Source organism: Clavelina lepadiformis, chromosome 4 (assembly GCF_947623445.1).
Source record: "Clavelina lepadiformis chromosome 4, kaClaLepa1.1, whole genome shotgun sequence".
Taxonomy (NCBI): domain Eukaryota; kingdom Metazoa; phylum Chordata; class Ascidiacea; order Aplousobranchia; family Clavelinidae; genus Clavelina; species Clavelina lepadiformis.
Window position 1 is genome coordinate 1,547,642 of NC_135243.1, and position 19,814 is coordinate 1,567,455.

Sequence of the window (19,814 nt, forward strand, 5' to 3'; positions counted from 1 at the left end):
GAAATTCACAGTGACCTAACTGGAATAATGACGGTTGAAATTTACACACAAGACTTGTGGATAGTTAGGACTTTTGACAAAATGTAAGAACTTTATTGAATGAATTCAGTGTAAATTATTTGATATTTTTAAGGTATCTGGAATTACATTTTTCTTTTGTCTTGTTTCTTTACTAAGCAGAAAGCTAAATTTGTTAGCTTATTTCTTTGCATTTGTTTTCACTACGACTATGATAACTATGTCTCTAGCTACAAGTCGTGCTTCGTTATTCAGTTCAACAAATTTCACAATCAATCTACGTCATCAATCATTGAAACGGAGTTGTCTATAGCTGCCCTGAAAAGCAGCTTACTGGAAAAATTCATGCAGTGAAAATCACAAAATTTTACTCCATTCCATTGCAAGTTGAAACATCACCATTTTGGTTGGTTGGTGCTTAAAGTACTTTACATAAATTGAAGATGAATTAAAATCAGTTGGCAATGTTATACGTTGACAAAATCTATTGGCAGTAACAGTTACGTATTGCTTCATGACGCGAATATGAACAACAACGAGAATCGTCCCGTTGAAAAGTCATCTCGCATAAACTGGAATGCCTAAAAACCCCAGATTCCAATTTTCAACCTGGGATCGAACAAATATCATAGTTACGTCATAATTGCATCTTTCTTCGGTTAAGATCATTGTCAGGAAGTGTAAATTTATCACATGTCTGTTCGCAAATGATGTCATAAAGCAACAATATTACTTCAGAAAACAAAAGTTGGCGACGATGTAGGAGGGTTGTAATTTTATAAGATGTGGATGTGATCTACTTTTAAATATATGCTTTGTATCAGAACTGCAGGTTTAATATTTGCTGAGGTCAAAGTCATAAAATAACGAAGGACAAATAAAATCGAAAGGCCACACACTTCAATATAGAAGCTTCTTTGGCTAAGTTACTGTAAATGATTCACAAATTTTGTTTCAAAAACGCTTTTATAACATTTGACATTCCTAACGTCATATATACGTTTACTTGCTGCTGGTAGGCGACATAATAGGAAAAAACACTAAAAATCGTATTTCTTGTACAGTTTAGTGTAAAAGCGAAATAATTACCTCGTTCTATTTGTTTTGGCTAACCTAAGCAAAAAAAATATGAATCAACACAGCTTTTCTTGCGTAATAATAGATAATGTTAAAACGTATTGTTATCAAACAAAATTACCCTTTGCTCTGTATAGAATAATAATCATTATGAAAAACACAGGAGACAACCATTATTTTGCTTCGTGTACAAGCGATTACTTAAGACCAGCGCAGCAAATGATATACAGTCGAATCCGCTTAATTCGGACACCGGATAACTCGGACAACTGCTTTATTCGGCCAAAATGCTCGAGAACGGAACAAAAGTAAAAATTGAAGGTAAAAAACTCCTGTTAATTCTCCGCTTAATTCGGACACAGGTTCGCAATTCCTATCGTTAGGTTAATGACAAAATAAACAGTACTTCGTTCGTTTTAAGACAAGATGCAGTTGCATTATGAGTGATTATGATAAAACAATAACGATCGATGCAGTAACAATCGACACTGAACTCATATAAGGCCGTGCCAGCTTCATAGTCGCTTTTACCTCGGTACAATTGCGTCCATCTTGTAGAACAGAATGGTACAGAAAAGTTTAGCAAAAAAAGTGAACGAAGAAAAAAATAAAGACGCTTGCTTCACAGTTGGGCAGTTAGCTGCGTTGGTGGGGATATCAAAAAGTGCGTATATGTGTGTGTTACACAGTAATATACAGTATTTGTTGAATCGTTTGGTATCGAAATACTGTACAGTACAACTAACCTGAAGGTATAACTCTTGTGCGTTTTATGCGATCAGTGCCAATTACTGCAGTATAGCGCAGCTGCAATTCATTTATTACGCAACAGTACAGTATTTTAAATGCGTTGTTTGCCTTTACGCATGACCATGAAACGAGCAATTGATTTTCCGCTTAATTCGGACAAAGCCGTTTCTCCGCTTAATTCGGCCAAAAGTGAGCGGAACCAAAGTGTCCAATTAAGCGGAGACGACTGTACAACGTACACATAAAAGCTAGGAATAATCGTAGCGCCAACACGCGAGGTAGAAATAAAGGCAACCGGATCGGTTATTGATACGCGATAAGGCGTGGGGACGGTCAATGAGGTCATAAAATTGCGTAAATGTGTGGTCAGACGAGTAGTTGTGAGACGGGACCTTGGGTAGATACAAACTTGTCCTAAAACATATTTTTATCTTGTAGGCCGTGTATAATCAGTATCTGCTCTAAGTTGAGATTGCGATTTCTCCAATGCTGGGCTGCAAGGTCACTCACAAGTAGTCGAGGAGCTTCAACAACACGCATCAGGTCGCATGGAGCTGGATTTTGTGTCTGGCTGGTGTTGGAATAAGCTGCATTTCGTTTTCAGTGAATTATCTCGCAAAATTAAAACTTGTAGAAGCAGTGCTGGGGCTGATGCACGTGACAAGGTTTGAAAGAGCGACAGCCAATAATACGACCAGATGTTCTTTGAAACTACACCGCGGTTATTTTGCGAGCGACGCAAAAAATATTATCTACGAGTGCATCAAAATACGGCTTAAAAACGTAAAGTTTTGACAAAATTCAGTAAATTTAGAAAAACATGAGCCGAGTTAAAACATTCGCTAGAACAGAAGTTAATAAACGAACATTAACACGCATACATCGTATATCGGCTTCACCACAATGAAGGAAGGTCAAAGGTCAACCATAGAGTTGTGAAACTTCCTTTCACTCTACACTGACAGCGTTAAATTGTTTCGAAAGAGAATCTCTCTCAAAACCCCGTCCCCGCCCCTATAACGTCACTCTCCGCCAGTGCCCGGGAGAAGTTGGAAGTTCTTGAGAACGACCGGATAACTGGATATCGGGGTCGAGTAGGAACCAATTCGGTCAATGTGGACGTGGATAGGGTATTTGGAGTATTCACTTGGGTATTAGGAGGTGGATAGGGACGAGGCAGCCCTGGTTAAGAGGGATGTCGTAGCCCACCATGCACTTGAGGCAGTAGATGATGACAGACTTGCTGATCGCTTTCGGCGCGTTCAACTTGTTTATCACCATAGGGGATGTCCCCTCGAAATCGAACGTCGCGCTTCCCTCCTTCAAGTCGATCTCCACGCGGAGGTTGATCACTGATCCGTCGTCCATCTTGTCCGAAGCGCGAAGTACGCCGTCCGTTGTCGTGGAGACGTCGCGCAGCAGATTTCTGACCGCAACCTCGGCGTGGTGTTGGATGTGTGCCATGTAAGCTTGGACCACTTCCAACCCGTAACACGATATAAGCTCCTGGACCAGGTGGATCCCCTAAACAGAAAGCTTCGTTGTAATGTCTGTGATTGATACAGTTGTGACGTCACAAAGACACTTACCTTCTGGTTACCGGCAACAAGCGCTCTCAAGTCGGCCAGGTTGCCATGGAGATTGTGGGTCCGGCTGCAACGAGCAAAATCGCCGGGGAGCATGAGAATCGCTGTCACTTCTGTGAGGTCACAAGTAAAAACAAGTTCAACAGGGTTTAAAAATAATTCTGACTTATTAGAAAACCAGAAACCAATTCATCGTTTCACTTAACAACTACCATGAAACTTTTCAGCATCATATGATATGATAAAGCAGTCATTCACAACATTATCACAATCAAAACCCATCATAAATCACAATGAAGCAACAACAAAACAACAACAATGAAATGTTTCAAACATCATATGATAAACTTTGTGATTAGATCTATAACATTTATCACATGGTCATACTCACGGTGAGATCAGGAAGATGAACTCCTCCAGCACATGGATGATTGGAGAGAATGCAATCTCCCTTATTGATATCTATCGCCCACATCTGGTACTGCACACCATCCTGCATGGCCCCTAGGTGGACTGGGATGTGAGGAGCGTTGGAAACAAGACCACCATCATGTCCGAAAAAAGCGCACGAGAAGTCAAGTCGCTCCTGTCGGTTCATGTAATGTTACACAAAGAATATTGAGTGTTTTCACGACACAGAATGATCATAATAGAATTACAACTGCTCAGTTATCAAGAACATATTTGCACAAGCAAGTCTGGCAATATACACAAGACTATACAGGACTTTCAACGACTGAACCACAGATAAAATGTCAAGGGCCGAGAAATCTTGGTGCAATAAATTCGCAGAAATTAGACCAAACAAGTAAAAGCAGTTTTGGACGATTATCTAGACCAGTGATGCACACAGCAGTCTCCAGCTTAAGTACGCAACTTAAATCTGGTCGGTTTGTGCGTAGTTTGCTATGTTTTTGTTATTTCTTCCCTTGAAGTGTGCACAGTGACAGAACTACACATCGCAATCAACCCTTTTAAGCCGTAACAATTACACAAGTATAATTTCGTCTGCTGGGTTTACGGTTATGACAACAAATGCACAACTTGGTCCTTGAGATGAACTTTTTAATTTAGATTAGTAAAGTAGGCCTAAGTATCAAACTTGTAATCGCGAATAAGTTACCAGGTCAGTGGAATCAAATCTGCATGCACTATATACAACGCTTGCATGAGATGGGTGCAGTAGTGAGCTAGCCTGCAGTAAAATGTGTTAGTGTTAAAATGATTGTGTTAGGTGGTGAGTATAATTGCACAGTAGCTTACTCCTAGTAATCCTGTACTTTTAACTGCGCATGATGTCAAGCATTTAAGTCAGTGTTTCTCAAACTTTTTGCGATCGCGTACCACTCATTCGTTTTTTTTGCTACACTGCGTACCACCTGGCTCCTGAATGACTTATTTTACTCAAATGTACCGGTATTTATTAGTTATTACCGTTATTACTATACCATAACACCAATGAATAGCAAGAAAACACAATTTAAGACACATTTACCGCTAGTGGTACGCGTACCACAGTTTGAGAACCACTGATTTAAGTGAATCTCAGAGATTAGAAGTTATCACCGGGTTGAGGGAGCCAGCTCCTCCAAGTAAGTATAGTTTTGCTCGGAAGGACGAAGTGAGTGAAGACATTATTCCAAAGGTTTAGAAGAATCATCAAGAAGTTATTAGAAAATGATCTGCTTTGATGTCTGAAGAGACCAAAACAAAAAAATTTCAAGCATCTGTTGGTCAATTTTCTGAACTGGAGGATATGTTGTATGTTTGGATTGATAGCATGCACTGCACAAGCCTTCCACTTCCGCCCTCATTGGCCGTTTTTAAAGCAATACAAATCGCTGAACAGCTATTGATATCAGAGGATGACTTGAAAGCTTCATGGCAGTGGCCGATTCCGATCACGTCGTGGATAGCAGAAAATTCTTCTCCACGATGAGAAGATCCCGAGAGTGTTTATAACATGGAGCAAACTGGGTTATTTTTTCAGCTCTTGCTCATGCCATCTGAAGATGTCAGCACTACCCGAGGAAAAAGAAAGCTAAAGAACGAGTGTCACTGGTTGCTTGCGCAAATGCCACAGGAACGCATAAAGTTCCTTGTACATTGATTGGGAAACCAAAATTTCCGGCTTGTGTCAAGAATCGAGAATGGCCTCTAAAGTACTATGTCAGGGTAAAGCATGGATGGACGTTGACAGGTGTTGGAAATGGTTCAATAAAGTTTTTCATCCTGAAGTGAAGAAGAGAACAGGACGCCGGGTTCTCCTGTAGATGGACACTGGCCCTGGTCATTCTTCTGCTTTTGAGAGAAACAACGTCAAGGTGGCATTTTCCCTTCCAACTGCACTAGCTGGAAGCAACCATGCGATGTGGGTATAATTGCAGCACTAAAGAAAAGTTGAGATATTTGTATGTTAAGGATGTTCTTAGCCTTTATGAGCTAAAAGAGACTTTGAAGTTACGCAAACAAGAGCAAGCAAAAAGGTTACCCAGAGGGGCAGCGGGTGTTGCCTATGGCAACCATCATCTGCTAGATGCAGCGAATTACGTCAACTATGCATGGGATGCGATATCAGAATCAGCGATAGAAAACGTGTTTAAAAGGGCTGAATTATTTCCATTAGAAGGTGGCATTGTTGATGGATGAAATCTGATATGATCTTATGTCCAGGATACGAGAACTAGATATGAAAAAACTGTTTAATTTTTCGACATGTGGTGGCTTACCACTCGATGTCACTAGAGCATGATCTTCAATCCCAGAAAGTCCGATACCTCCAACTCTGCCACCGTCGTTGATGATGTCACGTCCTGGACTGGCAAAACCAAATCCTTTCTTGTATCTGCAGATGCGTGAATGAGTTTGATGTTAGTGAACTAAATAATAATGTTTGAATAATCTAAAAATTTGAATGCTAAGTTTTAATAAAACGACAGCGTAGCTGTTGCATAGTAATTGGTTGTGAACATTCTACAAATATCATTCGACAACTACTTATACATGGACGAGGTTCTTTGCAACTAAATGTGGAAAATACTTCAACTGCACCAGTGTTGACCTTAGAACCCACCTGGCTTGGAAAGTCTGCAAAAAGTCACCAAACTTTGATGAGACAAAATCTAAGTTTTTCACCGTGGAAGGCTGACACATGAGGGCGCAGTCGGTCCGCTCATACCTCGGATTCAAATAAAGATCGGTTTTGATGCTTTCAGGGGAAACCCTGATCTGATAATGCTTGCACACACTCGACTATAAGCTCATCAATAGTGACATCTAGTGCAGATATGGGCTCTGTGATCGAAATGCAACGAAATTGTTCTTAAAAGATTTATATCAAACAAATCAGAAAAGAACAAATTATTAGGTAATTGCAATCATCCAATTTACCAATACGAGATTATCAATTAACATATGTATATTGAGATGTTTATATGACATTTTATTATCCAACCATTACAGCGAGATGATGATTTAAACTGTGATAATACACTGTGATGTAACAAATTGGTAATAATGAAGTAAAATAACTGTCGCAAACTGTTAATTAAAAAAAAGTCACCCAAATGAATTAAATAAGTAAAAACATTCGGAAAAGACGTAACTATTTAATCTTGTTTAAATAAGAGACAGCCTTTGTTGTAGAGAGAAGAGATTGTCAAGTTGCCTGAGCTACCACAAAACTAGCACTAAATACACATGGACATCGAACGGAATGGCAAATTTTTCGTGGCAATTCGCCGTGAAAAATATCGGCTTCGTGTGCTCAGGGATGAAAACCTGGTGTGTGGTTGGAAATAATGAAGCCATGTTGCATGATGTTGTCTGATATAATCAGGTAATTTCATATGATATGATACCAACTAAACAAATGATTGTTGGTAACCACATAAATTACCACATCGGCAACTAAATTGCCAAATAACCACATAGCTGGTAAATTAGGTAACCACATAATGGTGGTGGTCCCAGCATAAATCGCAAACTTCTGATAATGTTTTAGTAGCGGTTGGTTAACATAAACACCGTTGTGAAACAACCATGAAATTTTTGAACATCGTATGGCAAACTTCATGTTCAGATCTATAACATTTATCACATCACCAAGCAAATCACATGATCATACTCACGAGATTGATCAGGAAGATGAACTCCTCCAGTACATGGATGGTTGGAGAGGATGCAATATCCTTCATTGATATCTATCGCCCTCATCTGGTACTGCACGGCATCCTGCATGGCCCCTAGGTGGCCTAGGATGTGAGAAGCGTTGGAAACAAAACCACCATCACGTCCGAAAAGAGCGCACGAGAAGTCAAGTCGTTCCTGTCGATTCATGTAATGTTACACAAAGAATATTGAGTGTTTTCACGACACAGAATGATCATAATAGAATTACACCTACTCAGCTATCAACAACGTATTTACACAAGCAAGTCTTGCAATATACAAAGACTAGACAGGACTTTCAACGACTGAACCACAGATAAAATGTCAAGGGCTGAGAAATCTTGGTGCAATAAATTCGCAGCTATGGTTAGCTGCTATGTGTAAACATGCTTTCTTGACTTTCGCTATAGGTTCATTTTTACTAAAATTTTAAAGTGTGTCACGATGGCAATTGTATTTTTGAAATTTGATTCTGAAATACGTCAATTGTTACGTCATAATATTTGGTGTCTCTCCGCGTTGAAGCGTATTGTTTTCCTTAATGATGTTTACAGGAAGCCAGATGTTTTTGCTACTAACCTGTAAATATCCGACCAGTTTACGACGTATAATTTTCGAGTCATTAACGATTGAAAACTTGTGTGCAGTGTCGGCCACACATAATAAAAATAGTAATGTCGCGCACCCGGTTTAAATAGGGTAAAACCAACGTCAGCCAATACTAAAACCGTAAAATGAAGAAAACTTAAATTTAGTACTGATTTAATAACCAGGTATTTTAGTAATTAAACTAATTGTATTGACAAAAAATGAGTGAAAAAAAGAGAATGTATGACCAAAATTATCTGAAGTATGGCTTTATAGATACCACAGTGAACGGAAAAGTCGTACCGCAATGCGTGATATGCTTAGAAAAGCTAAGCTGGTTTAAAGGTAATTCTGACTCATTAGAAAACCAGAAACCAATTCGTCATTTCACACAACAACTACCATGAAACTTTTCAGCATCATGTGATACGAGAAAGCACATCATTCACAACATTATCACATAAATCACAATCACATCCCAGCATAAATCGCAACCTTCTCAAAATGTTTCAGTAGCGGTTGGTTAACACAAACACCGTTGCTACACAACCATGAAATTTTTGAACATCCTATGATAAACTTTGTGATCAGATCTATAACATTTATCACATCACCAAGCAAATCACATGATCATACTCACAGGAGTGATCACAGTTAGATAAAAAAGATGAAGTCCTCCAGCCCATGGATATTTAGAGAAGATGTAATCACCCTCCTTGTTCTGTATCACCATCATCTGGTACTGCACGACATCCTGCATGACCCCTAGGTGGCCTGGGATGTGAGGAGCGTTGGAAACAAGACCACCATCGGGTCCGAAAAGAGTGCACGAGAAGTCAAGTCGTTCCTGTCGATTCATGTAATGTTACACAATAAACAATGAGTGTTCTAATGACACACAATGATCATAATAGAACTATACCTACTCAGTTATCAAGAACATATTTACACAAGCAAGTCTGGCAATATACACAAGACTATACAGGACTTTCAACGACTGAACCACAGATAAAATGTCAAGGGCTGAGAAATCTTGGTGCAATAAATTCGCAGAAATTAGACTAAACAAGTAAATGCAGTGCTGGACAATTATCTAGACCAGTAATCTCCAGCTTAAGTACGCAACTGGTAGGTGCGCGTACTTAGCAATGTTTTCGTTTTTTCTTCCCTTGAAATGTGTACGGTGACAGTACTGCGCATCACTATCAACTCTTTTAAGCCGTAACAATTACGCAAGTGTAATTTCGTCTGCTGGGTTTACTGTTACGACAAGAAATGCAAGAAGCTTGGTCCTTGAGGTTAAGTTTTTAATTTAGATTAGTAAAATAGTCCAAAGCATCAAACTTGTAATCGCAAATAGATTAATTATTATTAGTGTACCAGGTCGTGGATTCAAATCTGCATGCACTTTATACAACACCTGCACGAGATGGGTGCAGTAGTGAGCTAGCCTGCAGTAAAATTGTACAAGTTTTTGCAGATGAAATTATTGTGTTAGGTGGTGAGTATAATTGCACAGTAGCTTACTCCTAGTAATTCTGTAACTTTTAACTGCGCATGATGACAAGTAAGGAAAGCGTTTAAGAGAATCACAGAGTTGAGGGACCCAGCTCCTCCTAGTAAGCAAAGTTTTGCTCAAAAGGACAAAGTGAGTAAAGACATTATTCCAAAGGTTTAGAAGAATCATCAAGAAGTTATTCGAAAATGATATCCTTTGATGTATGAAGAGACCAAAACAAAACAATTTCAAGCATCTGTTGGTCGATTTTCTGAACTGGAAGATATGTTGTATGTTTGGATTGATAGCATGCACTGCACAAGCCTTCCAGTTCAGCCTTCATTGCTTGTTTTAAAAGCCAAGCAAATCGCCGAACAACTATTAATATCAGAGGATGACTTGAAAGCTTCATGGCAGTGGCTTAGCCGATTCCGATCACATGGTGGAGCAGAAACTTCTTCTCCACGGTGAACGAGCAGAAGTGGATAAAGAAAAATTTGGATTACTGGCTGCATTAAATGATTTATATGCATGCTATTGCTCAGTATGATCCCGAGAATGTTTATAACAAAACTGGGAAACTGGGTTATTTTTTTTAGCTCTTGCTCAGATATACCTTGCTCATGCCATCTGGAGATGTCAGCACTACCCGAGGAAAAAGAAAGCTAACGAATGAGTGTCATTCGGTGTTTGCACAAATACCACAGAAACGTATAAAGTTCCTTGTACATTGATTGGGAAACCAAAATTTCCGGCTTGTGTCAACAATCGAGAATGGCTTCTAAAGTACTAAGTCAGGGTAAAGCATGGATGGACGTTGACAGGTGTTGGAAATGGTTCAATAAAGTTTTTCATCCTGAAGTGAAGAAGAGAACAGGACGCTGGGTTCTCTTGTTGATGGACACCGCTCCTTGTCATTTTTCTGCTTTTGAGAGAAACAACGTCAAGGTGGCATTTTCCCTTCCAACTGCACTAGCTGGAAGCAACCATGCGATATGGGTATAATTGCAGCACTAAAGAAAAGTTGAGATATTTGTATGTTAAGGACGTTCTTAGCCTTTATGAGCTAAAAGAGACTTTGAAGTTACGCAAACAAGAGCAAGCAAAAAGGTTACTCAGAGGGGCAGCGGGTGTTGCCTATGGCAACCATCATCTGCTAGATGCAGCAAATTACGTCAACTATGCATGGGATGCGATATCAGAATCAGCGATAGAAAACGTGTTTAAAAGGGCTGAATTATTTCCATTAGAAGGTGGCATTGTTGATGGATGAAATCTGATATGATCTTATGTCCAGGATACGAGAACTAGATATGAAAAAACTATTTAATTTTTCGACATGTGGTGGCTTACCACTCGATGTCACTAGAGCATGATCTTCAATCCCAGAAAGTCCGATACCTCCAACTCTGCTACCATCGTTGATGATGTCACATCCTGGATTGGCAAAACCAAATTCTCTCTTGTATCTGCAGATGCGTGAATGAGTTTGATGTTAATGAAGTAAAATAATAATGTTTGAATAATCTAAAAATTTGAATGCTAAGTTTTAATAAAACGACAGCGTAGCTGTTGCATAGTAATTGGTTGTGAACATTCTACAAATATCATTCGACAACAACTTATACATGGACGAGGTTCTTTGCAACTAAATGTGGAAAATACTTCAAAATGCACCAGTGTTGATCTTAGAACCCACCTGGCTTGGAAAGTCGGCAAAAAGTCACCAAACTTTAATGCGACAAAATCTAAGTCTTTCACCGTGGAAGGCTGACACATGAGGGCGCAGTCGGTCCGCTCATACCTCGGATTCAAATAAAGATCGGTTTTGATCCTTTCAGGGGAAACCCTGATCTGATAATGCTTGCACACACTCGACTATAAGCTCATCAATAGTGACATCTAGTGCAGATATGGGCTCTGTGATCGAAATGCAACGAAATTGTTCTCAAAAGATTTATATCAAACAAATCAGAAAAGAACAAATTATTAGGTAATTGCAATCATCCAATTTACCAATACGAGATTATCAATTAACATATGTATATTGAGATGTTTATATGACATTTTATTATCCAACCATTACAGCGAGATGATGATTTAAACTGTGATAATACACTGTGATGTAACAAATTGGTAATAATGAAGTAAAATAACTGTCGCAAACTGTTAATTAAAAAAAAGTCACCCAAATGAATTAAATAAGTAAAAACATTCGGAAAAGACGTAACTATTTAATCTTGTTTAAATAAGAGACAGCCTTTGTTGTAGAGAGAAGAGATTGTCAAGTTGCCTGAGCTACCACAAAACTAGCACTAAATACACATGGACATCGAACGGAATGGCAAATTTTTCGTGGCAATTCGCCGTGAAAAAATATCGGCTTCGTGTGCTCAGGGATGAAAACCTGGTGTGTGGTTGGAAATAATGAAGCCATGTTGCATGATGTTGTCTGATATAATCAGGTAATTTCATATGATATGATACCAACTAAACAAATGATTGTTGGTAACCACATAAATTACCACATCGGCAACTAAATTGCCAAATAACCACAAAGCTGGTAAATTAGGTAACCACATAATGGTGGTGGTCCCAGCATAAATCGCAAACTTCTGATAATGTTTTAGTAGCGGTTGGTTAACATAAACACCGTTGTGAAACAACCATGAAATTTTTGAACATCGTATGGCAAACTTCATGTTCAGATCTATAACATTTATCACATCATCAAGCAAATCACATGATCATACTCACGAGATTGATCAGGAAGATGAACTCCTCCAGTACATGGATGGTTGGAGAGGATGCAATCTCCTTCATTGATATCTATCGCCCTCATCTGGTACTGCACGGCATTCTGCATGGCCCCTAGGTGGCCTAGGATGTGAGAAGCGTTGGAAACAAGACCACCATCATGTCCGAAAAGAGCGCACGAGAAGTCAAGTCGTTCCTGTCGATTCATGTAATGTAATGATTCATTGTTACACAATAAACAATGAGATTTCTAATGACACACAATGATCATAATAGAAATACACCTACTCAGCTATCAACAACGTATTTACACAAGCAAGTCTTGCAATATACAAAGACTAGACATGACTTTCAACGACTGAACCACAGATAAAATGTCAAGGGCTGAGAAATGTTGGTGCAATAAATTCGCAGAAATTAGAACAAACAAGTAAAAGCACTGTTGGACGATTATCTAGACCAGTAATATAAAATAACAAACATGTATAAATATGACAAGTTCAAGCCAGACCATAATGTTAGTGGATATCGCTGTCCGTTGTAGAATCCTACCCATCTGTTCTGCAATGCTCATGAACCTTTGATGTCAAAGGTCAGAGGTTATAATATAGTGATGGGGTCAGTGATCCCAGTATAGCACATAACCCATAAAAGTTAATTGGGAATGACAAAAAACCCAACCACGCCTTACAGCTACCCCAATAATAATTGTATGCATTTGGTATTCAATTTCCCAGTTATTGTCTTTTGGGTAAATTGTCAGTCATAAAAATCGCTTCAAGAAATTCAGTCCACCAAATAACACTTAACAATAACAAATACCACCTATTTAAAATAACGGAGAATGACAAAGAACCCAACCACACCTTACAACTACCACAATGGTCATTGCATGCATTTGATATTCAATTTTCCAGTTATTGTCAGTTATAAAACTTGCTTCCAAAAACTGTATCTACGAAATAACACTGACCTGTGTGAAAATATAGAGAGTTGGATGGCGTCCAATTCCTTGCCAATATGCTTCGGCTTTCCCTTCCCTATCATGATGGTCACGTCACCTGAATAAGCGAATTTTCACAAAATTACAATTTCTAATCGCGGCAAGCTACAATGATGTTGTCAGTCTATCATGTAACAAAAAGACAACCCTCAACACAATCTAAAGTGATGTTACCATGATGTCATAATGCAATACATAGTCATACGCAACCATGATGTCATAACGCAATACCTTTCTTAGTCATCTTTCCCTTGCAGTCAGGTTCCACCAAGATTGTGCTGATTTTGTCGATGATGATCGCTGGACCGTGAATCACCTGACAGATCCTCTATGAAAGTCACAAAGTCACAATATTTTACAAAAGGTAAAGATAAAATATCTCAAAAAGATCGAAAGAAAACAAGATACTCAATACTATAATATACAGTCGAAATCGGTTAATCGCATATCGGTTAAAGGCATAAATCGCTTAATAGCATTGCATTGCATAATCCCAAACCATTCCCATTCACTTGTGAAGAAAATTCAACGGTTAATCGCATAAATCGGTTAATCGAATAGGTTTTCTTGATTGATTTGTAGACTTGTATCACTTAACCGCATATTTCCTTTGATGAAGTGTTAAGTCGCTGAAGATTATCCTCACCAATAAACAAAAATCATCGCCAGATCTCTCGCAAGGCTATAGAGACAGTAGCATGTAAATGATTTGAACAATAAAGTAAAACTTCACGAAAAAAAGCCTTCTCTACAGTGATTATGAACCACAAAACTACGTTTCATTTAAGGATTGTTACGGATGGTTACATCACAATAGAACAACAAGACTAATTTTTATTTAAGCATTGTTACGTCGCAAAGCGCAAACCACTGCAAAAACGTAGAATACCTGTACTGTACTGTAGCCTACGTATACGATATAAAATGCCAGGAAATAGTAAGCCAGCAAAGCGAAAAGATTTATGTCTGTCCGATAGAATCCTTGTTATTGAAAAATTTTTTGTGTCGAAATCGAAAAGAAGGAAGCTCACTTGTTGCGTCACAATGCATTGTGTCATTCCAAAAATTGGCGGAGGAGCAAGAATGCGTGCGCCGGTGTTTAAAAGAGAATAACGGAGAAAATGTAGGAACACATACACCGATTAATCGCATAAAAAAGCTTGGAAAATTGACTATGCGATTAACTGATTTCGACTGTATACACAAAAATATAACAAAGCATGTAGAGTCCAAACAACACATACCAGCACATATCGGCACATTGAAATAAAAACAAACTTTGTCCTGATGTTGATATTAACAGGAAAATTTGTGCCATTGTTGAAATTTTGTCTTAATTTAAGATTTCAAAATAAAATACCTGTGGCGCTTGTATGGTGACACCAGCTGTAGTAGACTTGAACACATGCTCATATTCCCCGTCGTATCGACTTAGATCTGTTGATGTTCCTGTGTAAATAGTGTCATAAATTTCACGATGACAACACAAGGACATAACTTACGTAATCTTATTAATATTTACCTAGCTTGCGCATGCATGCAACATACATGCTCATACTAATACTGGATATCCTAGCGGCACCATACCTCCCATGTTGTACCCAATGCTGGGTTGGTCTTCAAATGATGTCATAGTGTACCCCACTACGCCACCTGCTGGGCCGGATAATATTGCTCTATTTCCATCGAACCTGAGCATTGAGGAGTGTGAGATGTTGTATTTTATATCAGAAGACGTAAACATTTGATGAATCTTTTCCAACTCAAGGGCTGTTTGAGTGTTGAGTTTTTACAGGCGGGCCAGATCATAGGCACAAACGATGTCATAATTAGTTGGAGCTGTTACTTGCTCCTATATCTACGTTCCTCAATCTACAACACAGTTTGCAATGATAGGTGTCACTTCGTTGGTAGCTTGCTTATCGCTGATTTAAATGAATATGACGATCTGTTGTTATACTTCATGTTAATATAATAATATAATCACAGCCTTACGAACAAACTTACTTATCAATAGGAGTGAGGCCATCATCAGACTGCATAAAGAGCGAGTTGATGTCTATGTTGCTGACGTCAGACTGAAAGCTTCTATATATTCTTTAACTCACAGTGTGAGGTAGGCATCTACGCATGCAGTGAAGTCGTGCGAGACAATCTTGACCATGGACTTGAGATGATAGTTAAGACTTGTTTAAATCTCATCTCCATGGCAATCTTTTTAACTGCTACTTCATACTCGGAAAAGCTGCATACATAGACATCTGATGTCACAGTTGAACGTTAAAAATATTAAATTAAACTTGATTATGCAATAGCATAATTACTTATCAATATATAAAGACAATAGACCAGCATCACAAAGTGAACAATAACAATTAACCAAACAATCGATGATGCAAAGTTTTGCGAAGACAACATAAAGCAATCGAGCTTAAACAAGACTCAAACTCAGCATTCTTTTACTTTTGCTGCCAAACAAAGCAAAACAGTTGTAGGCACCAAAACATGCATTGCCAAGCTGTATGTAATTTCATTCTAACAACAGCATAGACTCACATGTATGAATGCATGACAGCATCAAACAAATAAACTACTATAATTACGCACAGAAGTGAGGCTCACTTCAGCTCTTGCCTGACACTAACATAAGCGTAGGTGCAGTTCTACAACCAACAGAAAACTAGGATATAATTAGGAATAGGAAAGCAGATCAAAAAGGTTAAGAACCGCTGCTTTAAATCAAAGTAAAAAGTGATAATAAACTCATCTCTGACGAAATATTAAACACCATGAAAACTATAAAATAAGCAAAGACGAAAAATACAAAACCCACATTTAAAGTCAGCAGTAGGTAGTAGCTGAATACAACTGCATTGTCAACTGGAAATATCAGAGTTAATAAACTTACGAGGTCCAACATTTTTGGTCTTGATTGGTTTCCAAGAGGATCTCTCCAACCCTCAGTGAGAGCAAGTGCCATTCTCTCATCTTTCCTCTCGAGGAGAACATTTGTGGCAACGGTCGTTCCCATCCGGATGAAATCGATCTTAATCAAGTCGAGTGATTAACGCATTATAATTTTCAACTCTTCAAAACAAAAATAAACTATGTATACATAATTAGGCGGTCTATAGATTTAAACAGCATTACATAGCAGTGGTTTTAGCCAAGTTGACAAATGGTTAAACTTGTGGAGATGATGAGAAACTAACATTAATTAGAGACAAAATTACAGGCATATTTGTAATTAAGCACCAACAATAAAATCAAACTACATTTGATAATAATCTTTTTAGCCTCGTCAACAAAGCAAAAAATTAAACTTGAAGCAACAATGAGAAATAAAATTATTCACAAAATTATGATAAACTTTTCCATATATATAGGCTTTATTTATGTTTATTTTTGTAACATACCTTTTCCATAATGCTTCGAATTCCTTCCCTGGGAGCATCACAGTAATTTTGTGGATCGACAGACAACAGCTTCATCACTTCGACGCATAGGTCAGTCAATTGGCAGATCTGTGAACTACTTCTGCTGCATTTGCAATGAATGCTTTCAATATCGATAATGAAGTTAGGACTAGCATTTTTCATGTCTAGGCTATGTAGCATAGGCCTAGGCCTACTACACTGGAAAAAAAGTGACCGTCATCAGTCCAAAATTTTTATCATTGACTATTAAGACGTTGATTTCGTTGAAAAAACATTGCCCATACCTTATTGTGGTCCAAGTAATACCCATAAATCTGCCTACATACAGTTTTCAACTCCTTTTTATGGCTGACTAGGCTACGTCCCACCGATGCACTGGAAACAATGATGGCTACAACTAAAACCCAGTGTACGATGTGATTGGCATTTACTTCGTTATAAGTGAAAGACTAGTGGCTTAATCTCATTCGTGCCATGTAATATACGAAGCCACTCGACACAGTCAGAGTTTCTTACCTAACAGTTGCTGTTATCGCGATAAATATCACATTAATATTGAGATGGTGACATTTCGTCACTGTTTAATTCAAAACCTTCCTTAGAATCCTTATCCATGCAATGCCGTAATTTTATGAACTTTGTTACTAAATGCAAGGTTAAACAAGGTCGAAACAGCTTCAAAGTAATCCTGTGTAAGTACAATAGGCAGACATTTAATACAAATTTCATTACCCTAATTACTTTCCTCGAAAAATTAAGACCTTTTTTTTAACAATCCGGGAATGCTAACGTGCACAAGTGCTACGATTCTCTGATTTATATTTCACATAAAAACACGGCATTTTTGCTAACAATCACAACGAATATGTTCAAGATAACCTTTGTGATAAATATATCAATTAATGTAATATAAAATTGTTTACGACATAGAACCCTCGTCTATCGAATCAGTGAAGCATAACACTGCGTGACGTAATCGATTGTTCCCCTGTGCGTGCATTTTGATTTATTCAGTCCCTTTTGGTTTCTACGTTCAACGCCGCAACATGTCTTTGTGCTGTTGCTGTCACAATGTTCTATCTTGATTTATTCGTTCAATGAAACTTCAATATAATCAGATTATACAGTTGTCGAGGTGTGCAATTAATTCTAAGATTAAGAAAAGTGAAACAATGACCTGAGACTCATTCACTTCGAGGACATTAAGCAATTCAATAGACAAACATTGTAATTGAAGTGGTCGTCCTTACAGGCTAAGGAATGATAAACCACCATTTCATTACACCTTAATTTAAGCTAAAATATGTGGCTCCTAACTATATAATAACAAATGTTATGCACTTTGTTAGAACAAATTCAAACAAAATTACAATCAAACAATCCCACTAATATCGATTATTTGAGGACTTAAAATTTTACTGTTGAACTTGTAAAATGGAAAATCCTGTATACTTACAACATGTAAATATTTAATTTCAAACAGTTCACTTTTTGCAACGCTGTAAGCATTTGTCTGAAGTTGTAATGTAATGTAATGTCTGAAGTTTTTGCAATGGCTGGAAAATTAATCCAGAAATACTTTGACCGATGGCTTGGTGGTAAATTACAAAAATATATGTAAAAAATCCAAGCCTGAGATCTATAGTTTTGCTTCCTATAGCGGATTGCAAAGCAGCACATCGTCATAGTAGAGTAAAACTTGCAGGGCGCCAGGGTAACTTGAACCTAAAGGGTGCTGTTGAAATACTAAGCCAGATTCAAAATTGCTATAGCATCGATTTGTAATGAAAAGTGGGTATATGGAACCTTTGCCTGTAAGGTTTACCCACTTACACTACAAAGTCTGTTTCCTTGTGTATATCGTAACAGCGAACTTTGATAGACTTCAGCAATAAAGACACAGGAATGACTACTGTATAATCTGATTATATTTGAAGCTTCTTTGAACGAATACATCAAGATAGAACATTGTGACAGCAACAGCATAAAGACATGTTGCGGCGTTGAACGTAAAAACCAAAAAGACTGAATAAATCAAAATGCGCGCACAGCGGAACAATCGATTACGTCACGCAGTGTTATGCTTCGCTGATTCGATAGACGAGAATTCTATGTCGTACACGATTTTATATTACTTTAATTGATATATTTATCACATAACCTCCCCCCAGAAAATCGCGTTAAAAAGCAATTTTAAAGCAATTTTCTAATCATGATAGAAACAATTCTCGATAAGCAATAATTAAAACAAGAGTTAAGCATCGATTAAGAGGGAAGCATCGATTACGTCACGCAGTGTTATGCTTCGCTGATTCGATAGACGAGAATTCTATGTCGTACACAATTTTATATTACATTAATTGATATATTTATCACAGATTCATACAAACTTCTTCGTGGTACTTTTTATATGTTAAAAAAAGATTTGCTTTCCAACAAAAAAGCGATTGTGATCCTTAAAGAAATATAATAATACAAATGTTGAGCGTTAATTATTCATCTCTTTTCACTCATTCCAATCGCTTTCATTAAATAACCAAAACTTACTTCCTGTGGCAAGCTTAAACCAAAGTTTCTCAAGAAAATTTTTTTGTAAATGTGCAGTTTTGAATTTTTCATACTGAACGACAATCGGATGTGTTTGCTTCATAGTGCGATGGATGGTAGTTTGCTGATCACAAGAAGTTCCTTCACTTTCTTCAGTTGATAATTCAGTATAGTAAGAACATCGTAAATCGTTCGGCTGATATTGTTTAAAGAAGTTTTTTGAAACTCAACCAAGTTATCAATTACAGCGTGTAAATAGAAATGGTTCCACCTGTTTAAATGGTCAAAGCAACGTTTGCGGTATTGAAACGGCAACAAGAATGAGGACAAATATTTGGTGTTCATGGTTTTATTTGTTTATTTTTCTATTAAGTATAGGTTAT

The 19,814-nt window shown here is 37.8% G+C and overlaps 2 protein-coding genes and 1 long non-coding RNA gene across 5 annotated transcripts; all 3 read right to left on the reverse strand.

Moving 5' to 3' along the window:
• Nucleotides 1-1,029: 1,029 nt before the first annotated feature.
• Nucleotides 1,030-6,719, reverse strand: LOC143452341 (5-oxoprolinase-like). 3 transcript variants are annotated; one of them, XM_076953275.1, is made up of 5 exons: nt 6,505-6,719; nt 6,161-6,276; nt 3,823-4,017; nt 3,435-3,544; nt 1,030-3,369 (listed from the first exon to the last, which is right to left on the reverse strand). In XM_076953275.1, the coding sequence occupies exons 4-5, from the start codon at nt 3,525-3,527 to the stop codon at nt 2,989-2,991; spliced, it is 474 nt and encodes a 157-aa protein (XP_076809390.1). In that variant the 5' UTR covers nt 3,528-3,544; nt 3,823-4,017; nt 6,161-6,276; nt 6,505-6,719; the 3' UTR covers nt 1,030-2,988. The 3 variants fall into 3 exon arrangements, with proteins under 3 accessions (XP_076809390.1, XP_076809391.1, XP_076809392.1); XM_076953276.1 differs by having other exon boundaries at nt 4,555-6,276; XM_076953277.1 differs by lacking the exons at nt 1,030-3,369; nt 3,435-3,544 and having other exon boundaries at nt 3,829-4,017.
• Nucleotides 6,720-7,601: 882 nt separating this feature from the next.
• LOC143452362 (uncharacterized) lies at nt 7,602-11,601 on the reverse strand. The gene is made up of 4 exons (XR_013115015.1): nt 11,387-11,601; nt 11,041-11,156; nt 8,830-9,036; nt 7,602-7,757 (listed from the first exon to the last, which is right to left on the reverse strand). It is a non-coding gene; the product is annotated as an uncharacterized LOC143452362 (long non-coding RNA).
• Nucleotides 11,602-14,809: 3,208 nt separating this feature from the next.
• LOC143452348 (uncharacterized) lies at nt 14,810-17,172 on the reverse strand. Its single transcript, XM_076953293.1, has 5 exons — nt 16,864-17,172; nt 16,356-16,493; nt 15,455-15,692; nt 15,035-15,319; nt 14,810-14,896 (listed from the first exon to the last, which is right to left on the reverse strand). Exons 1-3 carry the CDS (start codon nt 17,062-17,064, stop codon nt 15,678-15,680), a joined length of 354 nt encoding a protein of 117 aa, XP_076809408.1. The 5' UTR covers nt 17,065-17,172; the 3' UTR covers nt 14,810-14,896; nt 15,035-15,319; nt 15,455-15,677.
• Nucleotides 17,173-19,814: the final 2,642 nt, after the last annotated feature.